Raw genomic sequence first — 12,437 nt, 5'->3', positions numbered from 1 at the left:
TGACAGCCATGAGAGCAATCGATAGGTAGCTATAACACAATAGACAGTGATGGTTAGCGTTTGCTCGGCATTTGGTTCAAGAGGCTTCATGAGGCTATGGGCTTTTGACTCCTCATCCAGTAACCTTCACACCAGTGCCCCGTGGGCAGACACATCAAACATTTACTTTGTGATAATCCTGCTAACAAAATAGAAACACAGTACAATATCTGAAATGTACATACAGATGAAACGCGGTATCAATATTTCAATAGAATTCCCTTGACACACAAAAATTATATTCCTTCGAAAATAAAAACTCTAAATTGGTGGTTGTTAAGGACACATTTCATGAGAAGGTTCTGCCGACAATGCCAAAAACACATACCCCAACCATGACAAAGACAACTTACAAACCTTTAGAAACATTTAACCTATGGCTTGCTTTGATCTACTGTAAAATCATCCCTTAATACCTCGGTTCAAAGCATTGTGTGATGGCATCAAGACTCTCCTTGACCTTATAAACCGGCCCCTCAAGTTGATACATCATGTACATACATTGACATTTATGCACATACATCATTCAGGTCAATACCAGTCACAGTGTACCACATCATGTCTTGCCCCCAACTATAGATTTTTCCATACCTCACCACGAGGGACGTTTAAGTGAACCGAGATCATGCCTGTTTTGTGTTTGGTTGACCACCAGGACAGCTATATGTTGCATGGTTCATGCAGCACTCATGAAGCTAAAGCTGAAAGTTCCTAGGGGGGAAAGGGGGTTCATCATTGTGGTGTGTGTCTGTCTACATGTGTCTGCTTAGCCGATTTTCAGGGGGGGGGGGGGGGGGGGGGGGCGAAGGGCCTTGGTCAGCGAGATGACACAGTGGCTTGAGAGTTACTGTGTAGAAATGGAAGAAACTTTCAGAAGGTCAATCATCTTGACAGCCCCCTTGAAGCTAGTCACCATCCATATCACCCCATGATGCCTAGGAGCGTGCATGTGTCATGCAATTCACATCCTTTTGTCCAGTTTATGGAAAGATTTACTCGTATTCATCGACACAGGGAGTATTTGTTCATCCTGGCGCAATTTCCATCTTCATTCAGGGTAGTTGATTCCTGGTGTGTTCTGTGTGTGTGGATGAACAAAGATCAATCTGTGTTTGCACAGACTTAGAAGCAGGCTATGCCTCAACTACTGTGACCCAGAGGAATGATCTACTCTCCCATGATCGAGGCACGGGAGTCGGTCATGTGGCTCCCCGGTTGCCCTGCGGAGAAGTGAGTCATAAAGGCTGATGTTTGAGCTATGCTACTCTGAGGGCGATGTGTCATTCCCCCAACCTCCCGTTACTCCTCATCCCTGTTCCCCCAGGTTACAGTAATATTGTGGGCAGCACAGCCCATCATAGGCAAGTGAGGGGAAGGGCAGGGGGAATTGAAAGTGTGCACCAGGAACAATAACATTAAAATCTTGTGGTCTACCATCACAAATGGATACACCGTGCAGTGTGGCTAACAATAGCAACTCTACTCCTAATGTATGTTTTGTATGCTTGTTTTTCTCAACTCCAATTATGCTAAGATTTAAATGACTAAAAGGCTGTATAATTATGGAATACATTGTCTCTTTAGTAGGGGATTATCTCTGACTAAACAGGGTTTTTATATATACAAAACCAAACCCTTATCTACATGGTTACTACCATAAACACATTCTAATATCTAGGCAACGTTAGGTATTTCACTCAATATGGATGGTTAGGATCAAGTTTGGGTTAGCAGTAGCACAGCTAACATATCTGGCAAAGGTTTGCTTATTGCTGGTGCAAGGGTTGTATTTGCTACCTGAGATCCTGTATTGAATAAGGCTAGTCACAATAACTAAAGAAACTATAGCAATTTTAGGCTCCCAAACCTATCTCCTTAAATTTCTAAATACATTACACTCAGTAACCATTACACAGCACCTGCAATTGAGTTATCTCGGTTAATGCTTCTCTACACTATACAGTTGTTACCTATGCAGCTTGAAAATTTAAAACTGGCAGAAAAGGCATGCTATAGGACTAGTCTAAAGGACTAATTACTGTATCATTTGCATGATGCTTGCTAGGCCTCAGGTTTGCACTGTGCTTGGGTGAAGTAATTTAAACAGTGAATGAGAGCAGATTATCAAGATGAGTGAAAAAATGCTGAGCCCAAGACTAGCATACAAAACTTGAAACTTGTCTTCCAAGTTGGAAACTATACATGCTGGTGTAAATGCATAATACTCCCTTCCATTTCTTTGCACACCCTCTTACCCTGCTCCCCTGTACTCAACTTTTTAACAGACTTGGCTATAACCTTCTTGACAGCCTTGGTTGAACTGTTATTGTTTTATATACATTTGATATCAGTTCTGTATTTTTATCACCTTTCCTTTGGCATGATTATCCCCTTACTGTCCACAATGACTGTAATCTATTGTATTTTAAGTTTTATAAGTACCTTTATGCCACAGTCAAGTTTTGTTGTCTTCCTTTACAGTAAACCACATCTCACAAGACCTGGAATCTATTGATTACTCCCTGCACTCCCTCCACAATTTGTATGTATTGCCATTCCTACAGTCTATATCCCAATTGTTTAATAGAGCCCTCTGAGAGACCACGGCTAACTGAGACACAGACAGCATCTCAGCAAATCCTTAAAAACTGCTTAAGGAGCTTGACTGCATATAACGTAGGCCTGTGCATCATTTACATTCTAAACTCCAAATTCCCTTAGGGATGTTGATAAACATGGCCATAGCACCACTGACCCCTAAAAATACTGTTACAATACGTGTGGATTGTGTTTTTTCTGGTGGTATTCCCTGAACAGTGTCCTTCACTATATTCGCAGCATTATAAAAAAGGCAACAAATAACAAGGTAACCTTGGAAATTGTGAAGTATTTGAGTTGGAGAAGGGTAAAGCAGTGACCTGTAGTCCAGATTATATTACTGAGATGTAACATTTTTAATGGGAAAGAAATCATACCTGCTTTTGATTAAATAAAATAGATACGTTTACTCCAGATCCAAACCATACTAAGAGAAGCGCCAGGTGCTAAAGCTGAACTGAGGTTGTGACCTCCCTCCTCTTGTCATTCACCAAAGTGTCCAATCACATTGTGCTACAAGGACACTTACATTCATCCTCATAACTGGGGGTCGGGGACATCCACTTCAGGACATCTTTAAAACACAGCACACCTTTCTTTCGCAGCTTTCCCCAGTAGATCAATAATCCTTCTGTGTAATCATTACCACACCCAACCCTTTACAGTATATGTGATGTTATGAATTGCTTGATGCTTGGTTGTGTAACTATGTGCTGCCTGGTGAGTTCATACCAATATTGTTAATAGTTTTATTTTGATCCCAATTACACAATGTGTGTGCTTGTGTTAGGAAGCACAACTGAACAAGACTGCTTTCCTCACATGGTGATTACACACTATCACTGTGTCTGAAGTCATTGTTCTTAGAATTGGTTGAGTAGAAAAAACCTCATTCAAACCTCTGATTTGTTTTGTGAATGAAGGACACTGGATCCTTCTCTAAACTTGTGCTAACTGACAACGACAGTCCCTCGCTTGGAAGGGGGAGAAATATAACACGGAGTCAGGTGGCTGTGCGGTTAGGGAATCAGACTAGTAATCTGAAGGTCGCCAGTTTGATTCCCGGCCGTGCAAAATGTTGCGTCCTTCGGCAAGGCACTGCACCCTACTTGCCTCGGGGGAATGTCCTTGTACTTAATGTAAGTCTCACACTATCACAGTGTCTAATAAAATGACTAAATGGTAACACTTTATAATAAGTCAACGCTTTTTGGCATTTACAAAGTGTTAACTAATAGTTAGTTAATCCTTTATAAAACATTTAGAAACATTAACAATACATTATTAAATAGTTAATAAGCTTATTATTAAACACTATGTTGATCATTAATAAACACTGTTAAAAATTATGTATTTTATTCATAATACAATTCATAAGGTGTTTGATAACTGCATTATCATACTTTATAGACAGCTTGTTAATATAGTTGCAAACCAGTAGTTTAAAAGGTGTTAATGGTACATGATCTGGTATAGAAAGCATTAGCAAATGGTGAACAAACCATTTACATTACCTTTATAAAGCATGAGTAAATAACTAACAACATATGTACTTATGTCTTTAAATTATGTATGCCAAGTCGAATACAGGATGTACACTATGCTTTGCAGATATCTTAACAACTATTTTATAAAGATTTACTAATGATGCAACTTCTGATTAGTAATGCAAGTTATAAAGCATTTACTAACTGTTAGTTAAGGCTGTTGCGTGACCTAATCTAAAGTGTGAACTATTTATGCCTTATTAAGCATTTATAGAAAGACTATAGGCCTATAGATGTTGTGATTTTTTTAGAAGAAATAGCTGTTAATTTATTTACCTGGGTAATAAAATAGTATTTTATTTCCATTAAGAAGCGATACAGTAGAATTGGTATAAAAGTTGGTTACCCAAAGCTGTATTTTATTTTCAAAAAATGGCTGTAATAAACTGCAAATGTTTAGCTACTCCTCGACAGGTCTGCAAACGCCTTTGAAAGCAGAGATTTGTTAAAACGTTTGTTAACCGAGACCGCAGGTCGAGGGTTACAAACAAACAAATCGTTTTAACAAATTGAGGCGACAAAGCGTTTGCTGACCTGTCGAAGAGTAAACATTTGGTTTCTTATATACTACAACAATATGTGGGAAGATCCCAAATCAAACACGGCGAATCTGGAGCAGACGCCATCTTGTCAGAGCAATCAGCGGCACTTGTACTGGTGACGTCACTACATCTCCAAGGCAACATATCAACAACTCTTTTGAGAACGTCTTCTGAACCAATAAGAACAGCATATTGGTTCAATTGCAACAACAGTACGAGCGTTCTGATTGGCTAATGGGTAGTCATGCCAGCCACGTATTAAGTCTTTATATTCTATTCGCGTATTGACCTCATCTGCGGTCTGATACGTATTCTTATTGCCCTCCGCTGATGTCATCTTCACAATGAAGAGATAAACGACAAGCGCTAGGCAGATTGCTAGGTTTGGTTGCTCAGATTTCAGATTGGTTGCTAGGTACTGTAGGTGCTAACACCTGAAACACACCGTGTGAAGACTTGAGTAGAGCTGAACAAAACGACATGTTTTAAATGAAAAGAGCTCAAAATGCCATATAATAAACAACTTACTAACCTCGACCGTTCGGTCATGCCGGGAAATATCAAACTGAGGTTATAAGTATCGACCGCTGTCACTCTCGGCTAGTAGAGCTAAGTACTGTAGTTAGTAAGACACATGCCTGTCATTACTTCAATAAAATAGTAATTTTGTGTATCACATTGTGTTGTGTCTGTTTCCTTTTGAGAAACGTATGTTCAGCCTTTGTGAATGTGAGGTTCGAGAATGGACAAGAATACCTTAATAAATAACTTATAAATGTTTAATAAGGCATAGATAGTTCACACTTTAGATTAGGTCACGCAAAAGCCTTAACTAACAGTTTGTAAATGCTTTATAACTTGCATTACTAATCACAAGTTGCATCATTAGTAAGTGTTTATAAAATAGTTGTTATGATACCTTTGTGAATGTGAGGTTTGAGAATGGACAAGAATACCTTAATAAATCACACAAAAGCCTTAACTAACAGTTACTAAATGCTTTATAACTTGCATTACTAATCACAAGTTGCATCATTAGTAAGTGTTTATAAAATAGTTGTTAAGACATCTGCTAAGTATTAGTGTACATCATGTATTCGACTTGGCGTACATTAATTAAAGACATAATTAAATATGTTGTTAGTTATTTACTCATGCTTTGTAAAGGTAATGTAAATGGTTTGTTCACCATTTGCTAATGCTTTCTATACCAGCGCATGTACCATTAACAGATTATAAACTACTGGTTTGCAACTATATTAACAAGCTGTCTATAAAGTATGGTAATGCAGTTATCAAACACCTTAGGAATTGTATTATGAAACAAATCCATAATGTTTAACAGGGTTTATTGATGATTAACATAGCATTTAATAATAAGCTTATTAACTATTTAATAATGTATTTTTAATGTTTCAAAATGTTTTATAAAGGATTAACTAACTATTAGTTAACACTTTGTAAATGCCAAAAAGCGTTGACTTATTATAAAGTGTTACCGACTAAATGAGACCACAAACATGAGGACCAAAAAAATCCTAGATTTAAATGTTTTGCTCCTATAGTGTGGTGTTTGTCCTCGGGGTTCAAGTACGGTCACACCTCACACCAAGGGAAAATCTGATGAACTTACTTGTAGATAATCGGGACATTACCTAGGACTGTCGGGACATTACCTAGGATTGTCGAAAGGGGTAAATCGGCCCAAAATCAGCCCAATAATCTTGTGGTGTGTACCCAGCATTAGGCCACGTTTACACATAGCCGGTAATTTACAGAAACGAATATTTCTGCGCCCCCGTTATAAAAAATAACGTTGTACACACAAGATCATTTTCAAAAAAATTCTGTTTACATTAACCCGCATAAATAGGCCCCGTATGTATGCCAAACCTGTAGGCGGCAGTGTAACGAGAAGGATAAAGCCATGCAAACCAATCAGAATTCTCAAAATCAACAACAACTACGAATAACACGATCAACTTCCTTTTCCTTTCAATAGTAAATATGGCGCGAGGTTCATATAAATCTATGTTCATTTGTTTGGATGATTCACAAATAAATGTAACGCTTTGCACTAATGTATGTCGTGATTCACAAATGTAACGCGATTCACAAATAAATGATCCCATTACATTACTACAAACATAGGACGCTCACATGACATGATGCATTTTTAGTCGCATACTGTGACGTTTGAGAACCTAATACTCCGTTTAACCAGAGAATGTCTAATATAGGGGAGAACCATAGATATATATATAAAGGGTAGATGTCTCGTCCGCGTTGCCGGACAACGGAGTCGAACGTCCGCACATGGCGACTTTTTAAATGACCATAACTTGCTCAATTTTCAACCGATTTTTAAATTATGTTATTTCAAAATAGAATACTTCTATTCAATTTAAAAATAATATATCATAATTATTCATAAGTATGCCATTGCATTCCGACATCTCTGACGTTGATAAAAAACCAAACCGTTTAAAAATTGTTTGAAAATTGCGCAAGTTATGGTCATTTAAAAAGTACATGGAGCATCAACACAACGTTATGGGTGAGCGAGTTGACTGTAGCAAGATGGCCGCCATGTGCGGACGATCTAGACTCCGCCATAAGACATCTAGTCTATATCCAGAGAATGTCCTTAAACAGGCTCAGATATATCTGTGGAGAACTGCCACTCTCGGGAAACTTCCGGGTTCTGAACTGGTTGCAGTTCCACGTGAGGGCGCTAACGAGCGAGTGCAGAATGAATGGAGGTCTATGGAGCTATAGCCTACCCCTCAAAATCCACTTTTCTCGGGATATAATTTTATGTTTAGTAATTTAAATTCTGAATTCAAAAGGGGATGAAACAAAATACACACAGCTGGCTGTTAGGTTTTTTTAAAGTCGCCTTTCTGTTCTAAAAAGCCTTTGAAAATGTCATTGACGTCATACACATGGTACGACCAGAGCTACTGCTTTACGGCAAGCTCTGGTCACTTCCTTTTTTCTCTGTTTATATATATCTATGGGAACTGCAACCAGGGGGGTATTCGTCGTAGCTCGCTAAGCGGTTTAGCGAGCTAATTTTCAGGCTAAGATAAAAAACGCCCCTCTTTTTGGTTCGTGGAAGCAACTTTCGATAAATCACCATAGTAACATCAATTAGCACTAACCTGCTCCAGAGCAGGCTAACGTAAGTGTAGCTGGATAAGCTTGCCACACCCCCGGAAAATAACATGGCAGCTCCCTTTTTGAGAGACCCAGTTGACCAAGGAGCTATATTTTAGTTCGATTAGCTTTCCATACCAATAGAGTTCTTCGCGATTGCCAAGATCCTTTATTTCACACGGATGAGTTCTTGTTTGAGCGATATCGATTCAGCCGACAAGGACTCATTTATTTGCAAGACCTTCTCGGGCCGTACATTGCAAATATCACACGCCGCAGCAAGCTTTATGCTTTATTATGAGCTTATGCTGCTGTATGTGAATATGTAACGCTATGTTTTACGAAATGTCTTGTCTTATCTGTTGTGCCTGTGCTTTTTATATGTTTCACTGTGGGAGAGTGGGAAACGTCATATCGATTCCTTTTTTATGTCTTGACATGTGAAGAAATTGCCAATAAAGCTACTTGAAACTTTAACTGTTCTTCAGACTGCATAGCCTTGAGGTTTTTTGCGTCAGGTAGGCTATAGGCTACATTTTTATACAGTATAGGCGATGCAGAAAACATTGGCAAAGCCGCAGCATGCGTTGCTGTAAGAAAAGTGTACTTGGCGCTTAACCATCTGATAAATCAATTCATCATATTCCCTGGCCATGTCCCAGTCAATTAAATCAAAGAGGGATTTACACATAGGCCTACATGCACATATATAGTAGGCCTACATGATATAAGCGCAGTATATCCTCATAATTGTCTATGAATTCGTATCAATTTCTTTGGCCTTGTTTTTATCTAGCCTACTTATTCTGAGAAGAGTTGAGATCATGATTTTCGCTAGCAAGATCTCATTCGATTATTAATTTCCATTAAGCCTATACCAGCAGGCACATTTTAAGAAATGTGATCTGATTGATTGGGGTAATGAGGCACTTAAAATGAGCCTATACATTTCCCCAAAACTTTCGCATTTAGCTTATTGGCAATTTTTTGCCAAGCTGCTTGTCTTGCTCTGGCAGCGGTGGCGGTGTTTGACTTAGCCATGATAATATACGCTTATTGTCTTATAGAGACTCATTATAATAATTTGCTCGGATGGCGAGAATAGCCTATCACCGCTCTCTCTTTCGTATTTTCCGCCGTCATACCGTTAGAAAATCACGGTTTTGGTGATCGACCTTTCCTGCCTTTTGAAGTAGGACGTGCACGTGCAATTTCCCTGATAAGTTTAGCCTGATTGAAATTAACCACATGATTTGGATGCGGATCAGCCGTTGACGAACCGATATTTGCTATTCTCACTCATCTCGCTAATGTTAACGGGCTAAAGGGACAATTGATTAACTTAGCTTCAACCCTTACGACGAACGGGGCCCAGTTCAGAACCCGGAAGTTTCCCGAGAGTGGCAGTTCTCTCTATATTAGACATTCTCTGGGCTCTCCCTGTCAATACACATTCTAGAAAGAGTTTTGGCTTGCTAATGTTGTTGCTAATGTTGCTAATGCTCTGACATTCTGATTCCGCTTCAAATGCCATCAAGCGGGATCTCTGGTCGTCGTCAGTCCTTCACTAACCAATCAGCATTCATTAGCAGAATGCTAGCGTGTTATGGGCAACAACGATTCACCCTGTAAGAAATCAAACGGACACAAGTACTCGTTCATTCAACTTTCGACCTATAATCCATGTTGAACATGCAAAAACTACAATCAAATCGAAGATTTCTCAATAACAATCAGGCGAAAGACACCAATTAAGCCGTTTAGCTCCATAGACTCCCATTCAACATGCACTCGCTCGCGATCACCCCTAGTGGAACTCTGGTGGAACTGCAACCAAATTTGGTACAATGGGGCTTAATAGGGAGTGGCAAAGCTCCCCTTAAACAGGCTCTGGTTTAACCTAGTGCACACGCCAACACAAAGAAATCTCCACTTTGGCCGGAGGTTTTTAGAAATGATCGTTTTCCGTGATAAAACCTCAGTTTTCGTGTAAGTGAAAGGCCAAACCGCATGAAAATATATGCGTTTTTCCTCCGTGTAACGGGGGCCTTAGTTTCAAATACTTGTCCCAAGCATTACCACATAGGGCCTACTTAATTACCCTGCTTTATTCAACCTTCGGTGATTAATTTAAAGCTGGTCAACCCTCTTCCTGCAGACTTCGAACCACAATTGGAGCCAATATGATTCAGCTTGTCAACCATGTAATTATTAGAATCTGGTGTTTTGGATTAGGGGTTGAACTCAATCAATCATCACCTGCCCCTCTATAAATACAATTGACTAGTTACACATCTACATATCCAACACATGCAGCTTCTGTTTGTCCATGAGTCTGAATTTTTGCCTCTATTAATACAAGTTGTTTGAGGTGAGGTTGTTTTAGTATAATGTCTAGAAACACCATGAGTCCTCGTCTCATGCTGGGTGCTCTGATCTGTAAGTACCTGGTCTCTCTGGGCTGCTCCTTGGAGAGCTGAAGGAGGACTACTTTATATTTACATAATCATTTAAAGTTTGTCTGGGTTTGAGGTTGTAGAATTAGATTATGGTTTGTGACTGGATTTACTAAGTTAAATCTTATAGCTCCCATCTTTTATGACTAGCAATGCGACAGGAAGTTACACAATGAGGTGTGAGACCCATTAAGGAGAGACTTTGTACAGCAACTCCAGATTTTAGCATGAGGGGTGGGGGCAGGGTGACACTCAGCCTTGCATTACTATAATGAATTGTTCGTTTTCCATTTATGAAAGGGGTGGGGCTGAGTTTCTTGTCTTTCCACAAATATGGAGAATGAGTTATAGATATTGCAAATACATCCGGGACAAGTCCAACTGTATATGATGTTCTAGGAATGTTTACAGTCCATATTTGACCAACTGCCAGATTGTGATTGTGATCTTTCTGTCTTTTTCAGTGCTGGCATGTTGTATGTCTACAGGAGCAGGTAAAACTCAGAACCCGATTGTCCAAGGGAGGATCTGTTTATTGTAAACGATTGACAATTATAATTTGTACTGTTTCAGTGACTACAGACATCTGTGAAGGTCAGCAGGCCACCCTGAACTGTGGTACGTTGCTACACTGTTACAGTTGTACAGTTGCCTTGCTATACTGTTTCACACAGCATTGATGTTACATTAATGGTAAGAGAATGGGGGTTAACTTCTTCCTGTTTCCAGGGAGTTCTGTGATCAACGTGGTCAGTGCTAACTATGGACGCACCGACCGTGTGACCTGCATCTCTGGTCGTCCACGACATCAGATTCGCAACACCAACTGCCTCAACCCCACAACCTTCCCGTTGGTGACTAGCATGTAAGACACGTGCACGCACACAGACATGCGCGTTCGCTTTTTCTCACTCATTTTGGTCCTTCCACCTTCCCAGGTGCAATGGACATACAAGCTGTTCTCTGGATGCCTCCAACTCTGTGTTCTCTGATCCCTGTTATGGAACCTACAAATACCTGCATGTGATCTACAACTGCATTCCCCCAAGTTAGTATTTGTGTGTTTGATTGTGTGTGTAAGAGCGTTGACACTGACATATTTGTACTATTACTGTTTCAGAGACGACAGTGATCTGTGAAGGTCAGCAGGCTACCCTAAACTGTGGTATGTTGTAACACTGAATGCTGTTGCCCTACTATACTGTTAATAGTTCCACACGGCATACACTTTGATGGTAAGAAAGCAGAGGTAATAACTTCCTGTTTCCAGGGAGTTCTCATATCAACGTTGTCAGTGCTAACTATGGACGCACAGACAGGGTGACCTGCATCACTGGTCGTCCACAAAGTCAGATTAGCAACACCAACTGCCTCAACCCCACAACCTTTCTGTCGGTGGTTGGCATGTAAGATGCGTGCACGCACACAGACATGTGTGTTCTCTCTCACACACACATACTCACACACTTATTTTGCTCCTTCCCAGGTGCAATGGACATACAAGCTGTTCTCTGTCTGCCTCCAACTCTGTGTTCTCTGATCCCTGTTATGGAACCTACAAATACCTGTATGTGACCTACACCTGCACATGACCTACACCTGCGGTAAGTGATCTTTACATCAGTCTCTGTGAGTGACGTGTGTCTTTTTATAATACAATAGTTTTTGTTGACTGGCACTTTTTCAGTGAGTATTGTTGGGTCGACGGAGTGGAACAGCCTGGACCTGGATGTGAACCTGGTTCAATATTGAATAAATTTCACCATTTACATGTATCAGTGTGTTGTGGTTGTTTCCAGGTCAGTCAGAAACACATCAGGGTCAAGATGATCAGTGATATAGGAAGCACTTGATTTGCTAAACCCACTGAGACAAAGTCGAGCGCAAAGCTGAGTTAAAACAAAACCTACTTAGTTTCAAATACATTCCCCAGGCATCCCCACATCCTTTATCGTGTTCTGCAATTATACCCATATGAAATGTAGTTATTCAATCCTTTCCAGCCAGAACATGCAAAACAATAATTCCCATGGTTCCTGCCTTAATATCTTCGCACGTATAATACACGTATTTTCAATGTTGTCGACATGTTGTTA

General features: G+C 39.9%; 1 protein-coding gene across 1 annotated transcript; it reads left to right on the top strand.

The window, feature by feature from the left end:
- Positions 1-10,218: 10,218 nt before the first annotated feature.
- On the top strand, positions 10,219-12,116 carry LOC136946029 (L-rhamnose-binding lectin CSL3-like). Its single transcript, XM_067240204.1, has 9 exons — positions 10,219-10,324; positions 10,806-10,835; positions 10,915-10,959; positions 11,071-11,206; positions 11,280-11,389; positions 11,462-11,506; positions 11,612-11,747; positions 11,828-11,945; positions 12,029-12,116. The coding sequence occupies exons 1-8, from the start codon at positions 10,276-10,278 to the stop codon at positions 11,931-11,933; spliced, it is 657 nt and encodes a 218-aa protein (XP_067096305.1). The 5' UTR covers positions 10,219-10,275; the 3' UTR covers positions 11,934-11,945; positions 12,029-12,116.
- Positions 12,117-12,437: the final 321 nt, after the last annotated feature.

Source organism: Osmerus mordax, chromosome 7, assembly GCF_038355195.1.
Source record: "Osmerus mordax isolate fOsmMor3 chromosome 7, fOsmMor3.pri, whole genome shotgun sequence".
Taxonomy (NCBI): domain Eukaryota; kingdom Metazoa; phylum Chordata; class Actinopteri; order Osmeriformes; family Osmeridae; genus Osmerus; species Osmerus mordax.
The sequence above is the reverse complement of the archived record's forward strand: the minus strand, read 5'-3'. Positions and strand labels throughout refer to the sequence as shown.